The 17535-nt window shown below is 47.3% G+C and overlaps 1 protein-coding gene and 1 non-coding gene across 3 annotated transcripts in view; one reads left to right on the forward strand and one right to left on the reverse strand.

The window, feature by feature from the left end:
- Positions 1-16153, reverse strand: part of MORC2 (MORC family CW-type zinc finger 2) — a 55536-nt gene extending 39383 nt beyond the window's left edge. For both annotated transcript variants that reach the window (XM_038762462.1, XM_038762464.1), the window contains exons 1-3: positions 15136-16153; positions 9737-9790; positions 4101-4135 (exon numbers count right to left, since the gene is read on the reverse strand). In XM_038762462.1, the coding sequence (XP_038618390.1) occupies positions 4101-4135; positions 9737-9790; positions 15136-15203 (157 nt within the window). In that variant the 5' untranslated portion in view covers positions 15204-16153. The remainder of the gene's footprint in view (positions 1-4100; positions 4136-9736; positions 9791-15135) is intronic.
- LOC119943041 lies at positions 1787-1925 on the forward strand. The gene has a single exon (XR_005455526.1). It is a non-coding gene; the product is annotated as a small nucleolar RNA SNORA7 (small nucleolar RNA).
- Positions 16154-17535: the final 1382 nt, after the last annotated feature.

The raw sequence follows: 17535 nt of genomic DNA on the forward strand, positions 1-17535 counted from the left end.
CCACTAATCTCCTCACTGTACCTCGCTCTCGCCTGTCCCGCCATCGACCCCCGGCCCACGTCATCCCCCGGGCCTGGAATGCCCTCCCTCTGCCCATCCGCCAAGCTAGCTCTCTTCCTCCCTTCAAGGCCCTGCTGAGAGCTCACCTCCTCCAGGAGACCTTCCCAGACTGAGCCCCTTCTTTCCTCTCCCCCTCGTCCCCCTCTCCATCCCCGTCTTACCTCCTTCCCTTCCCCACAGCACCTGTATATATGTATATATGGTTGTACATATTTATTACTCTGTTTATTTATTTATTTATTTTACTTGTACATTTCTATCCTACTTATTTTATTTTGTTGGTATGTTTGGTTCTGTTCTCTGTCTCCCCCTTTTAGACTGTGAGCCCACTGTTGGGTAGGGACTGTCTCTATGTGATGCCAATTTGTACTTCCCAAGCGCTTAGTACAGTGCTCTGCACATAGTAAGCGCTCAATAAATACGATTGATTGATTGATTGATTGATTACTGTGTGCAGAGCACTGGACTAAGCGCTTGGGAAGTACAAGTTGGCAACATATAGAGACAGTCCCTACCCAACAGTGGGCTCACAGTCTAAAAGGGGGAGACAGAGAACAAAACCAAACATACTAACAAAATAAAATAAATAGAATAGATATGTACAAGTAAAATAAATAGAGTAATAAATATGTACAAACACACATACATATATACAGGTCCTGTGGAGAAGGGAAGGAGGTAAGATGGGGGGGGATGGAGAGGGGGACGAGGGGGAGAGGAAGGAAGGGGCTCAGTCTGGGAAGGCCTCCTGGAGGAGGTGAGCCCTCAGCAGGGCCTTGAAGGGAGGAAGAAAGCTAGCTTGGCAGATGGGCAGAGGGAGGGCATTCCAGGCCCGGGGGATGACGTGGGCCGGGGTCGATGGCGGAACAGGCGAGAACGAGGTACGGTGAGGAGATTAGCGGCAGAGGAGCGGAGGGTGCGGGCTGGGCTGTAGAAGGAGAGAAGGGAGGAGAGGTAGGAGGGGGCGAGGTGATGGACAGCCTTGAAGCCCAGGGTGAGGAGTTTCTGCCTGATGCGCAGATTGATTGGTAGCCATTGGAGATTTTTGAGGAGGGGAGTAACATGCCCAGAGCATTTCTGGACAAAGACAATAGGGCAGCAGCATGAAGTATGGATTGAAGTGGGGAGAGACACGAGGATGGGAGATCAGACAGAAGGCTGATGCAGTAGTCCAGACGGGATAGGATGAGACCTTGAACGAGCAGGGTAGCGGTGTGGATGGAGAGGAAAGGGCGGATCTTGGCAACGTTGCGGAGTTGAGACCGGCAGGTTTTGGTGACAGCTTGGATGTGAGGGGTGAATGAGAGAGCGGAGTCGAGGATGACACCAAGGCTGAGGGCTTGTGAGACGGGAAGGATGGTAGTGCCGTCAACAGAGATGGGAAAGTCAGGGAAGGAGAGTCATGAGATCCTGCACTAATTGCCAGGCTGGTCTTCGCCATCACTACCATCTCCACAAAGGTGGAGGAGAAGCAGCATGGCCTGGTAAAAAGAGCACATGTCCTGGAAGTCAGGGGATCTGGGTTCTAATCCCAGCACCACCACCTGACTCCTCTAGTCTGCAAACTTGCTGAGGACAGAGAACGTATGCACAAACTGTTGTACTTTCCAAGCACTTCGTACTCTGAACACAGTCAGCGCTCAATAAATACCACTGATGATGATGTGTGATCATGGGCAAGTCACTTAACTTCTGTGCCTGTTTCCTCATTTGTAAAATGGAGATTCCCCTCTCAGGGTTACACCTGGAGAGTTTCCAGTATTCTACCAGTCTCAGGTAGGGGAGGGAGAGTTAAGCAGAGGCATACCCATTCCATTCCTAGCTTGGGCAGTGGGCTAGCAAATGAAAGGCAATCTGCTACAAATCAAAACTCCCCTTTGGTGGGCAGCAGTGGCACAGTAGAGTCGAGGGCGGAGACTCTAGTTTACTGTGGAGAAGGCAATGGTAAACCACTTCCGTATTTTTACCGAGAAAACTATGGATACACTACCAGAACGGTTGCAGGTGGGGTGTTCTGGGAGAGATGAAGTCTCTATGGGTCGGAAACAACTCGACAGCAGTAAACATAACAAAATGGAGATTACAAACTTGTCTCTTTCCCACTTGGGCTAGGAATCCCATTCTGGATGAGGTCGGGGTCTGAACTGCCCAGCACTCGGTACAATGCTTGGCACATTAGTGTTTAAATACAATTATTAGGTGGCACTGACCCTGAAGCATCTGCCTAATGTTTCAAATACTGAGGAAGAGCTCATGCGAGTTTTAAGCAGGATATTCCCTCTATGCTTTTCATCTCAGTAGGTCTGTCATTTTTCAAGGGTATTACAGTGACTTCCTCTAAAAGCTGGGTCATGCACCATGCTTTGCATGCTGGTAGGTTTCCTAAATTTTGAAGGGCGTCATCTTCAGTAGTCAAAGGATACTGGAATGTTATTGCCATTGCTTCAGGATTCCCTCCATCTGAGATAAAGTCAGATCTACTTCTCAATCCAGAAGAGTTGTGACGACACGTGTAGAGCCATAAGCACCTTGGCTAATGGGAAGAAGTTCCTGGTTCTGTTGCAGTTTGTATAGCTCTGAATCTCTTCCATCTTGTCATCCTGTTTTGGTCACATATAGTCTTTAGCTCTTCTGCACGTCACAAAGCAGATGTTCATATGCCTCACTATTGTCTGAGACAAACTGTGGATGCTACAGAAATTGTTTTTGCTGCAAGGAGACTTCTTATTTGAATCACTTGCATCCAAGTGAAGGCATCAAGACACCAAGTGAAGGCTAATATGATACAAATGGCTCAAATTGTGCGAATAATGACCATTTCCTTGGCCAGTCTTTTTTAACTACTGAAGGTGGCACCTCCACCTCTTTTTAAAGCCTTAATCGTATTACTAGGGAGAGGAGAACAGCATGGCTGAATGGAAAGAACATGGGTCTGGGAAAGGACTTGAGCTCTAATGCCAGCTCCACCACTTGTCTGCTATGTTACCTCGGGCAAATCACAACTTCCCTGTGCCTCAGTTTCCTCATTTGTAAAATGGGGATAAAATCCTATTTCCTCAGACTGTGAGCCCCATATGGGACAGGGACTGTGTCCAACATGATTATCGTGCATGAACCCAGGCACTTAGTACAGAGGTTGGCATACAATATGAATTTAATACTATTATGATTATTATTACTAGAGGGGTTCTGCATTTTCCTGCCTCTCCCATTGGACCATAAATTCCTCATTTGGCTCTGCCCAAAGGTCTTGACAGTTGGTTGGTAGGTAGTGGTGTGGAGAAATGCCTTTTTTCTCTTTTATACTGGGGATTGTGTTTGAAGTTGTTTGTTACAACAGCTCAGTTGTAATACTGCTGCATAGCTCCTGGTGAATGAATGGTTTCACTTTTCAGCTTAGCATGTAGGAGTCTTGGCGGTCTGGAGGCTAGATTTTGATACGATGTTGGTAGAGTCAACGTGAGCTTGGACTGCTTAGGCTGATGGTTTGTCCAACACTGCACACCACATATGACTGCTGTGATCCATAGATCCTCAGGGACCTACTGCCGCAGGATAATATATCGTTGATGAGGGTCAAATAATGGATGAACCCAGGCTGGTTTTCTTTTGTTTGGCAGAAGAGTTCTGGACGATCGCAAGATGATGTTTGGCACAGTCACTCCACAAAACTAGCCCGGTGCTGCTGAATTTGCCAAGCCCATGTGGCCTGATGACTTTCTGCTACATGACCGCACAGCTAACCACTCTAACATGAAAAAACATTACCAAACACAATTGCTTTGTGTTGGGACAACTCATGAGTCTGTCAATCTCGTAGGGATGTTCTTTTTCTTTATCATGCAAAACTGTAGGGGCAAGTATGTTTATAAGTGGCAAAGCACTTATGTTTTAACTCTGAAGAAGCAGTATGGCCTTATGTATATCTTGAAGGTATTCCTTCCTTAGCCTTACGTAAAACATAACACTTTTATAGTTTCCTTTTCCACTGACAGCAAGAAAATGAAGTATCAGAAGAAAACATTCAAAGTGTAACTTACCTGCATAAATATCCATCCTGGTGGCATCGGCATCTCTATGAAAGCAAAATGAAAATGAATATAACGTAGCAAAATGATGAAAACCATCCTTCAGTCCCAGAAGTTCACAACCACGATGTCTCCTTTGACTCCTTTTTGTCATTCACAGCCCTCTAACTCCTCTAGACCATAAGCTCGTTTTTTGGCAGTGAATGTTTCTGTTTATTTTTACTGCACTCTCCCAAGTGCTTAATACAGTGCTCTGCACACGCTAAGCGCTCAATAAATATGATGGAATGAATGAAAGTGGCTTGAGCCAAGATTAGTATCCAGGTCCCCTGACTCCCAGAGCTGTGCTTTTTCTACTACGCCACAATGCTTCTCAGCAGTTGTTGCAACTGCCGCTGGGAAGAGCAAAGGCTTAAGGGATAAAGGGGTTAGGGACTGCACAGCTTTAGCACATCATGAAAATACAAAAGGATTTGTATGAAACAAATCAGGTATTCTAAGCCAGGCTGAGAGCCCTGAGGATTTGTGCTTTCTGGCTCTGCACTGGTAATTCATTAGCATTACACACAGAACTAATTGTTGAAACTTCACTGCTGTCGGTAAACTTATGGTAACAGTGAACTTTGAACACTTTACATTAAGTTCCCTGTGTAATGCTAATGAACAACTGGCACAGTGATCAAGAAGCACAATGTGACTCTATACAGTCCACGGATAAACTGCTTGGAGCTAAGGAAAAAAAACGGTTACTCAAAACTTAATACCCGGTGGCCCCCATGGTCCATAGAAAATTGAGTATGGAGGCACAAAATTCCAATTGGGGCAACTGTGGTTGGCAAAAGAAACCTGAAGAGTTGTTTGTCTGGGCTCAGGGAGGCCAAGACAAATTACATAGATGTCCCTGATGCATCTGAAAAAGTTTGTCCTGTACATCTCCACAACCTTTTATGGCTCTAAATTGTGCAACAAAATTATATGCAACATAAAACCCAGACACATTTATTCAGTATGTTGATTTCATGATGGAAACATCTGCTTCCTACACTACGTAATGACTCAAGTATGTGTCTTTCTGATTTTTTTTTAAATCAGTGCAACAGCCTAATGTAGCAATCACCCTAGTTTTCCTTCCAAGACTTGAAAGGGAAAGTTTGTGATCTTCCATAAAGCCTCTCTGCTGTGGAAACTAGGTCAAAAATTTTCCTGATGAAAATCAGTGAACCTGGGATATTTCAGACGGAAATCTGTTCTATGACCTTGTTAGGCACTCTACAGATTTAACTTCCTCTACAGCATGAGAAGTTGTCATACAACACAGATATATACACTGCCATCCACCAAAAGCCTGATATAAGGAAATTTTCAAATCAAATTTGAAATCCAAATTAGTGGTTTTAAAACTAGAGAAATGCTTGTATCTATTTGTAAGCATAAAGTCATTTTAAAATATTATGCATACTGTGGCATTTGTTAAGCACTGTGCCAAGCATTGGGGAAGGTAGGTACAAGATAACTGGGTTCCACATGGCACTCACAGTCTAAGTAGGAGGGAGAAGAGGTACTGAATCCCCATTTGGTACGAGAAGCAGCGTGGCTCAGTGGAAAGAGCATGGGCTTTGGAGTCAGAGGTCATGGGTTCGAAATCCGGCTCTGCCACATGTCTGCTGTGTGACCTTGGGCAAGTCACTTAACTTCTCTGAGCCTCCGTAACCTCATCTGTAAAATGGGGATGAAGACTGTGAGCCCCCCGTGGGACAACCTGATCACCTTGTAGCTTCCCTAGTGCTTAGAACAGTGCTTTGCACATAGTAAGCGCTTACGAAATGCCATCATTGTTATTATTAACAGACACAGATAAGTAAAGTGACTTGCCCATGCTTACACAGCAGGTACATGGAGGAGCTGTAATTAGAACCCAGGTCCTCTGACTCCTAGGCCTGTGCTTATTTTACTAGACCATACTGTGAGGGTAACACTGGACATGGATTAGCCTTAAAAGTGGGCATGAATGAGTGCAAAATGTGCTGAAGGACAAGAACAAAATCTGTCGGAAATTATTCAGGGTAGTATGTGTGCTCAGTCAGTTACCCAGCCATGCTATTCCACAGTCTAGCACTATTGGCTGTATCCAAATATTTTCCTTAATGCAGCATAGGGGAAGGGCAAATTCCATAGCATTCTTCAAGCTCTAGTAAAAACAGGGGAAAAAAAATCTGTTTTGACCCATGAAGCAAGTAAAGGCAATGACATAATTTCATCATGAGCCCTATGAGGGCCAGGAACTGCGTCGGACCTGATTATCTTGTATCTACCCCACCGTTCAGAACAGTTCTTGACATATAGCAAGCACTTAATGAATACCAAAAAACAACATAGTAAGTGCTTAAAGACCACAATTATGCTTGAAAGCACAGGTTTAGGTGTCACGAATAAATGTCTCAGTTTAGGAGTTCACTTGAGCAAAGGTTTAGGGGACTGATTCATGAAAAAATGTATTAAAAGTACAGGAAGTCATCACTACAGTTATGGCTCAGTGGATTTTAAAACTGACTAAAATATAGTTGATAAGCATTCCAAGATCATCAGTTAACATTTACTACAAGCTCAGCTTTAACTGATCAAGAACAATCTATAAAAGGTGTCTAAAAAATGTACATTCACTCTCATAGAGTAGTTGGCTAAGCATTAATTATCTGGCATGCTTTTTCTTCACTAAACACAAATTTTGGACTTCTGCTTCCAGATAAGGGGATGGGTAAGTCGAACAGTTCATTGAACTGTTAGCTCTAGAATAATGTTGGTATTTGCTAAGTGCTTACTATGTGCCAAGCACTGTTCTAAGCGCTGGGGTAGATACAAAGTAATCAGATTGTCCCATGTGGGGCTCAGTCTTCATACCCATTTTACACATGAGGGAACTGAGGCCGAGAGAAGTGACTTGCCCAAGGTCACACAGCTGACAAGTGGCAGAGCCAAGATTAGAACCCACGATCTCTGGCTCCCCAGCCCAGGCTCTTTCCACTGAGCCACGCTGCTTCTCTATGAAGTAGTGGCGGAACTTAAGACATATCTGTTTTTCTAAACTAATTATCTTTGTTTTACTACAATTACCTTCCTTCAATGTGCAATGGAAGATGGTGTTAAAGATCATGAATTCACTATACAAGCATACCCCAGGATACATCTGTAGTATGTTCCATAAAAACGTGGATGCATCATGAACAGTCTTATAATGGGGTGTTTTCCCACTGACCTAAATGCAATTATTTAGGTTCTACTCCAGAAACCGCTCCAGGATGATCAGAGAAGCCTACAGAGCACTAAACTGAGTCCCAGACTGAGCCCCCTCCTTTCTCTCCCCCTCCTCATCCCTCCCGCCCTACCTCCTTCCCCTCCCCACAGCACCTGTATATATATGCTTGTACAGATTTATTACTATTTTACTTGTACATATTTACTATTCTGTTTATTTTATTTTGTTAATATGTTTTGTTTTGTTGTCTGTCTCCCCCTTCTAGACTGTGAGCCTGTTGTTGGGTAGGGACTGTCTCTAAATGTTGCCAACTTGTACTTCCCAAGCACTTAGTACAGTGCTCTGCACACAGTAAGTGCTCAATAAATACAATTGATTGAATGAATGAATAAAAACAGCATGGTTAATCATTTCCCATTACTCTCCTTCCTTGCCCCTTTCCTTCCTCTATTCCTAAGGACTTTTTTTTACCTCCAGCTCTCCAATAATGTCCCTCTCCATTCTACCCAATGTATTTTTTTTGGAAACCAGGCACCTGTACAGCCCCCAATCAAGTCAATGATAATAATAAGTGCAGCATTTAAGCGCTATGTGCCAAGCACTATACTAAGTGCAGGGGTAAATACAAGATAATCAGGGTGGACCCAATCCCCTTCCCACATGGTGCTCACAGTCTAAGGGTGAGAGAGAACTGATTCCCCATCTTACAGATAAGGAAACTGGTGTATAATAATAATAATGATAATAATAATAATTGTGGTATTTTTAAGCACTTACTATGGGCCGGGAACTATACTAAGCACTCTCATAGATCCAAGCAAGTGAGATTGGATACAGTCCCTGGCCCAAATGGGGCTGACAGTCTTAATTCCCATTTTACAGATGAGGGAGCTGATGCACAGATAAGTGAAGTGACTTGACCAAGGTAACACAGCTGAGAGGTAACAAGCAATTGAGCCGGGTTCAGAAGCCAGGTCCTTCTGACTCCTTTGCTTCACTGTCATTTGGCCAGGGCCTGGGCTACTAGTTTCAGCTGCAGTGGTGGAAATTAGTCACTTGGCCATCGGTCACACACAGCTAGGAGTAGAACCCAGGTCCTCTGCCTCCGAGACCCATGGCCCTTCCACTAGGCTACTCTGCTGGCAGCAGCAGGCTCACAGAACAGTGTTACCGCCTCCCCTCCGAGCCAGGACCCTGATGACCAGATCCATCAGTCTTGCAGTCCTGGCTCTGCCTCCTGTTTCGAACAGCAGAGAGATGGCTTCATTTGGTCTAGTCATTCCCCTTCGCCGCCCCATCAGCTCCATCCTTCCCTGTATGTTCCTCACCTCTAATCCTGCTCCAGCTGCTGGTCTGCTCTTACCTCCATGCACACTGGACAGGGCTTCAGTCCAGAGATATTTGCAGCCACGCAGAGCCTGAGATGTAGGACACAGGTCGAAGCCAAAAAGCAGCCAAGAGGCGGCCAGAGATGATCCACCCACTGAAGAGCCATAGCTCCCACTCCCTTGCCTCACGGTTCCCATTCACTGACCATCAGCTCTGCTGCCCCTTCCATTCCAGGGACGCCAAATTTAAAGCCACAGATCAGAAGGGACCAGAAAGGGATGGAGGAAGGCAGGAGGGGTGGGTAGCTGAGCAAAGGTTTTCCTGCTTTGGGTTCTAATCCAGGCCCCGCCACTTGTCTGCTCCGTGACCTTGGGCACCTCCCTTCTCTAGGCCTCAGTTCCCTCATCTATAAAATGGGGATTGAGACTGTGAGCCACACGTGGGACGGGGACTGTGTCAACCTGATTGGCTTGTATCCATTCCAGCTCTTAGTACAGTGTCTGGCAAAGAGTAAGCGCTTAACAAATACCACAATTATTATTACTGGGGTTAGACTTCTGCCACTTTTCTCCAGTCCTTCCCATGCCGCCTCCACCGAAGGCTCCAGATATAGCCAAGAACTCGGCCTGCAAGAAAGGGCTCGGGACATGGTGGAGTAGAGGTGAGGTGGTGGGAGGGAGGGCCTGAAGGACCAACAGACTCCTCTGTAATAGTTGGTTGGGATATCGGTTGAGGCTTACAGATCATGGGGTAGACCAGCAATCCCCCATGATCCGGACTCCCAGATTTTATGTACTGTCATAAGAAACTGAGTAGAAAACTCAAGGACAGGCAGTTTCTCAAAAACAGTTGTTAAAACAAAGCAGACAGCATAGCAGAGCTGCCTGTCAAAAGGATTCTGAAAGTGAAGCTTTTCTTAACTTTGATATGTACTTTATGACAGATGTTGCCAAAAATATCTTCAGAAAATAATTCTGAGAGCCACGTGCTTAAGGTCACTGGTTAAGTCAGAAAAAGTCACCATTTAGCAATCCAAGTAGAGCATAAATACTTAAAAGATACATACCTGGCATTATCAACAAGTTCAGCAAGTGCACCAAACAAGAACTCATGAGTGGTTCTGAAATGCCAAATACACAATCAGCAAAATTATTAGGACACTGGAACTGTCTTACAATTTAAAGCCAAGATTGGGGAAAAAAAAGAAACAAAAACTCTTATCACTGCAACATAGTTCTTAGCTATTAGTAATGGCCTCAGACTTAGAAAATTAGAACATTCCTATAGAGAACTTCACAGTAAATATAGTCCATTTTCTGGTTCATTCATTGCAACAAATTAAAGCTAACCAAATTATTAAGTAAAATTTTGAGTAAACCAAGGTGAAACAGTACACTGTGCTGAAATACCAACAAAAATCTACTCTGACCATTGCTTTGAGAATATTAAAAGTCTGTATCTCTTCCTGTGCTCTCCTTCTTTTCTTGGACAATTGTCCCCATTCCATGGGAGCCCCATCCACTAACTTGATTTCAGCAGGAAAATAATTTAGTGCTATTGGCCAATTTACTTTTTTGGGGGGGGGGGGGGGTAGATGGCTTATACTTTACAAAAAAATAGAATAGTGATTATTTGCAGCTCATGTACAAATGGGGAGCTCCATATGTGGGAAGGAAGGAGAAACTGGGAAACAGAAGGGAAGAGGTGGAAGTGGGAAAAGGAGACCTTTTCCCACCTCCAAACCATGGGGGCATCAAGAAGAAGGTCTGGGCTCACTGTGACGGAAAGGGAAATTATATATTATGACTGTGTTCATCATTTGTTTAAAGTGAGTGAAAAGATTTGAGTTGTCATCTAGATTTTAGCCCAGAGGAACCCAAATCTTTCAAAAATTTGCTTTTTAAACAAAAAAGGTAGAACAATGCTAACAAGTTTTATGCTGAATTCATCCATATAATGATATCCATTTTTAATTTTGGTACACAAAAATAGAATATCATATTGGTTAATTAATCTCAATTTTCTTCCCAAAGCTCCATTTTAGTTGTAGCCAAGGAGCCTATGAAAATTTGATTAAAAATAAAAAGCCACAAGGCACAAATGAATGCAAATCCTTTTCCTTTGATATTTTATCCATACATTTTCAAATTAATGAAGACAACATTAAGAATAGGGGCCTTGGCTTAAATTGAGAAAAAACTGATTAAGTTAAGCAAGACTTAGGAAAAAACTGATTAAGTCAAGTTTAGCAAATATGGCAAAAGAAGAGCATATCCCTGGTCCTTAACTAGATGAACCATTAAACGGCCATCTGTCGTAAGGAGGGAAAGAAAAAAAGTACTTGAGCACATCAATAACTGCAATGTTACTCCTTGAATTTCACTGTGCTTCTTTGTTCGGAGTGGAAACCTTACCGAAATATTTTCCAAAAGCAGAGTTCCAAGGCGCCTCAGACGCACGTATACGTTAATACAACTCAAATGCTCTTCACTACTTCTCCCAAGGAGAAATTCAGTTAATAAAAAACTGCCATTCCATAAAGAAATAATTATTTTGAAGAAGGGCAAATAGTAACCTATTGAGAAGTCTAAAACACCATTAAATTATTCAGATATTAATTCTCAAAAAAACCCCAATCCATGAATTGGCCTTTACTGCAAGTGGAAGATTTCACTAAAAATGTTTCATTCCAGCTGTCTCCCTTACCCTGATCCCATTCTGAAAATTCTTTTCCTTCAGAGTTACCTCTTTTATCACTAAATTTCTATCTAGAAAATTTCTATGGGAAAAATTGGAGAATTCCATCTCCACAAGAGGCAGGTGTTTTGTCTTTTTGTGGGCCTGATGGTAATGAAGAAATAACCTCTACCTAATTTAAATGAGGATGGGTATTAGTAAGGCCTTTGATCAATTACTGGCCTTATTTGAAAGGCAGGTTTCCCATTTCTTGCACCCTATTTAAAAAAGGCAAACCAAATAGAAACGTAGGCATCAGTGAGTCTCCGGTTTTAAACACCAAACCAAATATAGCATTCAAAATAAGAGGAAAGTAGAGAGAGAAAAATGCCCTCAATACCCAAAGTAAACTTTCTGCCATTAGACTGTGAGCCCACTGTTGGGTAGGGACTGTCTCTATGTGTTGCAAACTTGTACTTCCCAAGCGCTTAGTACAGTGCTCTGCACACTGTAGGTGCTCAATAAATACGATTGATGATGATGATGACTATTGTATCACCATGATAGAAAGTGTTTATTGAATGGCTATGGTATACGACACACTGTTATGCACTTGTACAAAGCCTGGAGCTATTGTGGCCAAGTTCATCTATACAAGACCTCGAGTGAAATCCAATACTTATAATGCCACTAACATTTGCATTTAAAGCCTCAGTTAAAAGCCGGCCTTGAATTTGTACTATTTTAGAGTGCGCAGCCACAGGCATCAGTGTTCTCCAACACACGCACACAGAAAATGTTCCAAGCCATTTCTGCCTCGCATGGTAGCCGTTTCTGGGATGGCAGTGCCAGTTCCCCTTTGGAATGGCTGCTCTTGAGATCAGTAGCGTCAAGCCCAGGATGGCAAGCTCCTTTTCTCTACCAACCTGCAGCCTCGGGTGGTGGGAGCGCTCTCTGGGTGGGGCTGCCCGTTATAAACTGGCCCGGCATGGCAGATTGATAAGTGGCAATGGTAGCTGCTTCCTGACCAGCGGCATTTCTGAGATCTCACCTCATCCCTTGCCCACTTTTCCTGGCCTCTCCACAGTTTCAGAACTGCTTTTGAGGTGCCAATACTTGTGCTAGTAGCAGTAGTTAAAACCTAATTAAGCATGTGCTAAAATTAATTTTGCCATACTCCATTAGGCATGCCAATTAAAGAATCTGAAGTTTCCAAAGGATGTTTCGTCCTAATATTGAAGTCTCAAAGTCACAGACCTGAGGCAGAAAAAATTTTAAAAGCTAAAGGAGATGGCCACTGCACTAATACAAATAAGGACTTGTTGGATGTGTTTAAATTCACATGCCACATATATATTTTTAATCAGGGAGCCTGGGGTATTGAAGGTTATCATTTTACAGGATGAATAAGATAGGTCTTGGCTCCCCTCAAGGCACGTAACCTAGGAGGGATTTCTAGGTTCATTCATTCATTCAATTGTATTGAGTGCTTACTGTGTGCACAGCACTGTACTAAGCGCTTGGGAAGTACAAGTTGGCAACATATAGAGACGATCCCTACCCAACAATGGGCTCACAGTCTAGAATGGGGAGACAGACAACAAAACATGTGGACAGGTCTCAAGTCATCAGAACAAATAGAATTAAAGCTAAATGCACATCATTAACAAAATAAATAGAATAGTAAATGCGTACAAGTAAAATAGAGTAGTAAAATAAATGGAGTTCTAGGTTGGTTTTGGTGCATTCCTCCACTCAGACGACAAGGCTACAATAGAGCAAGGATCCAACGAGGCCAGTCCATGAAATGCTCATCTTAATGCCATGTAGCTGATTTCAAAAATTCCATCTTTAAATTTTTTTCCAAACTTGACTATCAAAAAAACCTCAAAACAAAACAAAAAACAGGTCAGTGCCTTTTTTTCAGCAGCATTTAATATTTGGATAAACTTGATATCTAACATGTTCATACCTGCCCCTTTGCTGGGTGCTACTTAGGGTGTGAGACTAAACTGGTCAGCTCTTATTTAATTCAGCAGTCGAGACGGTTACCACATAAACCATGGCCTTTCGTATTCAAAGCCAAACAGAGTGGAGGAAGAGCAGGCAGGTTTTGCTTAATTTAAAATGATCCAGATGTTCAGGATTTTAAGACAGCCCAGGCCTTTAAAACTTGTTAAAGAGTTAAGAATAGAAGTCAAAAGGGAAGATGGTTAATTGCCAATGCTTTGACAGCTTTCAAATAAGTGACAAAAACCAACAAGTCAACTTGTGACTGGACACGGAAAACCCTCGGTTTCCAAATTCCCAAAATTGCTTTAGCTGGGCAAGAATAGCGTCGGGCCAGTTCTAAACAAAAGGACCTGGATCACTACCCAATTTACAACTCTCCTCTTGCTAAAGGGAACAAGTAGAGCCTCAAATAGCTCAACAGTTGGATCACTCTGCCAATTAAGTCCCTTATTTAAAGAGACTAAAAAGGGGTTCAAAACCCAACAACATCCAGTGCTCAGACCACCTTCTAGTGAAGGTGTAATGGGCAGCAAAATGGCCACCATAAGAAAAACAAGGTCAGAATTTTCAAAAACTGGATGACCAATTCTTTTCCCTAGCATCCTAGCACAGCATTCTTTTCTGTGACCGAGATTCCAACTAGTTAATGCAACCGCCATCTTGAAACAAAAATACATTTCTGGAAAACAAGATGGGAGCTCCATTTCCCTTCTAAAAAAAGCCATCGAGCGGTCCAAGTGTTGATTTCTTCAGTATGAGAAAGAATGTCATAAGCACGGAAGCTTATCAAGGTGCAAACCCCTGCAATTTATGTGCCTGATCATATTTCCAATCCTCTCAGGGGAACAGGCAACTTCCACACGATCTCTTCCATAAAACCTTCCCAGAGACAACCTCAGAGAATTAACTTCTCCATCTTCCGAAGACTGAAACCTCCACCTCCGTTGGCGTGTATCAGCATCTAAGTGGTTGTTGGATTTCCGCTTTCCTCGTTTTGAGGACGCCCATCCTGAAGGATCGCTCTCTTCGACCCCAAAATGGGAATACTTACCTTTCTCACAGCAGAAGTGAGGGATCGTTAATGCAACTCGCGAATTTGGAAAAACCGGGAATGAAGAGTGCCAAGACAAAGGCACCAAAACATCCCAGGCTGCTCAAGGCTGAATGGTGATATTCTTTTCATCACGGCAAACAATCTCGTCCCAGAGGAAATTTCCTATACCTGTGTTTATAAGGTTGCGAAGGGCAGACTCTTCAAGAAGAGGGCAACCTCGGCGCTTCATTTCCTTCACAACGTTAATGGGCCGTTTAAGTTTCCCAGGGAGACAAAATGAGCATTCTTGCGAACTCCTGCTTACGCTTCTCCGTGAATTTCTTGCCTGATCGCCGATCTCTCTGCTGTTGCCGTAAATAGTACCTGACCCTACTGAATTCCTGTCAAACTAGCATTTGGTTGGCTTCGATTTTAGAAAGCAAGTGTTTTCTACTGCTCCACCGTACCTGACTCGGAAAAGAAACGGAAGTCGGCTGGGAATTTCCTTTCGGTGACACGGACGGGCAACTTGATCCAGTCGCCTAAACAGCGGACGTATCCTTCTGTGCTACCCACTGAGCTACACTCCACCGATCGCAATGCTTCCACGGAAAGCCCTGAGCGCCAACTCATCGACGAGTTGCTGGGACAGGGCTAAAAGAGCCAAAAAGGAAACCCTGATGGGAAAGAAGGTTCTACCGTTAACACCAAAAGACGAGTTAGGGATGAGTGGGAATACTTACGAATTTGTGTGCAGGTACTCAAAGGTCAGCTGGGCTCTGTTCAGACTGCTGTAATTAGTAAAGGCCATAACTGCGCCGGGGTTTAAGTCCTGCGTCAGAATGTAAATATACGCCCTTCAAGCGGACACTAATTGTTACTCTGAACCGCTCTGTGTGATGGGTTTTCTCCCCCAAAAGGGAGGGAAAAATCGGTATTTTAGTAGTCCAAACTGGGGTGGGTTGGTAAGTAGGGAATGAAGGCTCTTTCGTCGAGGTCCTACACCCCCTTCACGGGCACGGGGGGCGTGGCGGGTCGGGTTCCCCCCATCTCGTGGCTGAGGCGTTCGTCGAGGGCACTTGGGCGGGCTGCCCCGATGGCGGGGTTCAGAGGCGTCGGGGGGCTCCTCTCGCCGTCGCCCCGACGACGGCCCACGGCCCGGCCATGATGCCCGGCTTCAATGGCGGCGCTGCTTCTGGGCCTGAGGTAAAACCGGTTCCAGCCGGTCAACGACGGCCCCCGGAAGTGGCCTCGGAGCTCGCGGGCGCCCCAAGCGGCCGCCCCGCCCCGTGTCCCCCGTCAGGGCCGCCGCCTTTGGCGCCCGATAAAGCGGACGACCATCCGCGCTCCCGCCGCTTTGTCTCCGCCTCGTGCACACGGCCCCTTCCAGTCCCGGCCCCCCGGGGCCTCGTCCCATTATCCAATCGTCGAGCCGCGGCCCCCAGTCGCCATCACCACGCACGCCCTCGGCATTGGCCGCCGCCGGCCCCACGTGACTCGGAAAAGCCTCTGTGGTAACGGGGCGCCTTCGCCGCCATCATGCGGCCGCCGTCCCTCGCCCCACCGCTTAAAGGGCCAGTGCCGAATTCGGGGTAGCGAGGAGACGACCCCCGCCGCCAACCCTCCTCCTCTCCTGGGGATATTACCCCATGATTCATTCGTTCGCCCGCCTTCTCCTTGGTGCTGATTAGACTGAACGACGGGCGGCCCCTCCTGCTGACGACCGCAAAGCGCAGGGCGCATGCCCGAGCCGGTTGCTAACGGCTCGGCGGGGGCGCGCGCAGGCGCAGTGGGTCAGGGCGCGGAGTTGGGGTGGCGGTGCGTAGAGGTGAGGGGCGGGAAGGGGCGCGCGAGCGCGCGCGCAGGCGCGGTGGCTTGAGGGGCCGGGGCCCCGTCGTCCTGTCAGGGCGCGGAGTTGGGGTGGAGGTGAGGGGTGGGAAGGGGCGCGCGCGCAGGCGCAGTGGGTTGAGGTACCGCGGCCCCGTCGTCCTATCAGGGCAAGCACTTGGGGTGGGAAGGGGCGCGCGAGCGCGCGCGCGCAGGCGCAGTGGGTTGAGGTGCCGCGGCCCCGTCGTCCTGTCGGGGCGCGGAGTTGGGGTGGCGGTGCGTGGAGGTGAGGGGTGGGAAGGGGCGCAGGCGCAGTGGGTTGAGGTGGCGCGGCGTTGGGGTGGCGGTGCGTGGAGGTGAGGGGCGGGAAGGGGCGCGCGAGCGCGCAGGCGCAGTGGCTTGAGGTGCCGCGGCCCCGTCGTCCTGTCGGGGCGCGGACTTGGGGTGGGAAGGGGCGCGCGCGCAGGCGCTGTGGGTTGAGGTGCCGCGGCCCCGTCGTCCTGTCAGGGCGCGGACTTGGGGTGGGAAGGGGCGCGCGAGCGCCCGCGCAGGCGCAGTGGGTTGAGGTGCCGCGGCCCCGTCGTCCTGTCAGGGCACGGAGTTGGGGTGGTGGTGAGGGGTGGGAAGGGGCGCGCGAGCGCGCAGGCGCAGTGGGTTGAAGTGCCGCGGCCCCATCGTCCTGTCGGGGCGCGGACTTGGGGTGGGAAGGGGCGCGCGCGCAGGCGCAGTGGGTTGAGGTGCCGCGGCCCCGTCGTCCTGTCGGGGCGCGGAGTTGGGGTGGTGGTGAGGGGCGGAAAGGGGCGCGCGAGAGCTGGTGCCGCGGCCCCGTCGTCCTGTCAGGGCGCGGACTTGTGGTGGGGAGGGGTGGGAACGGGCGCGCGAGCGCAGGCGCAGTGGGTTGAGGTGCCGCGGCCCCGTCGTCCTGTCAGGGCGCGGATTTGGGGCGGTGGTGAGGGGCGGGAAGGGGCGCGCGCAGGCGCAGTGAGTTGAGGTGCCGCAGCCCAGTCGTCCTGTCAGGGCGCGAAGGGGCGCGGGAATGCGCGCGCAGGCGCAGTGGGTTGAGGTGCCGCGGCCCCGACGTCCTGTCAAGGCGCGGAGTTGGGGTGGGAAGGGGCGCCCGAGCGCCCGCGCAGGCGCAGTGGGTTGAGGTGCCGCGGCCCAGTCGTCCTGTCGGGGCGCGGAGTTGGGGTGGAGGTGAGGGGTGGGAAGGGACGTGCGCGCAGGCGCAGTGGGTTGAGGTGCCGCGGCCCCGTCGTCCTGTCAGGGCGCGGATTGGGGTGGCGGTGTGGGGCGGGAAGGGGGACGGGAAAAGGGAG

Source organism: Tachyglossus aculeatus, chromosome 21 (assembly GCF_015852505.1).
Source record: "Tachyglossus aculeatus isolate mTacAcu1 chromosome 21, mTacAcu1.pri, whole genome shotgun sequence".
In the NCBI taxonomy this organism is placed as follows: Eukaryota; Metazoa; Chordata; class Mammalia; order Monotremata; family Tachyglossidae; genus Tachyglossus; species Tachyglossus aculeatus.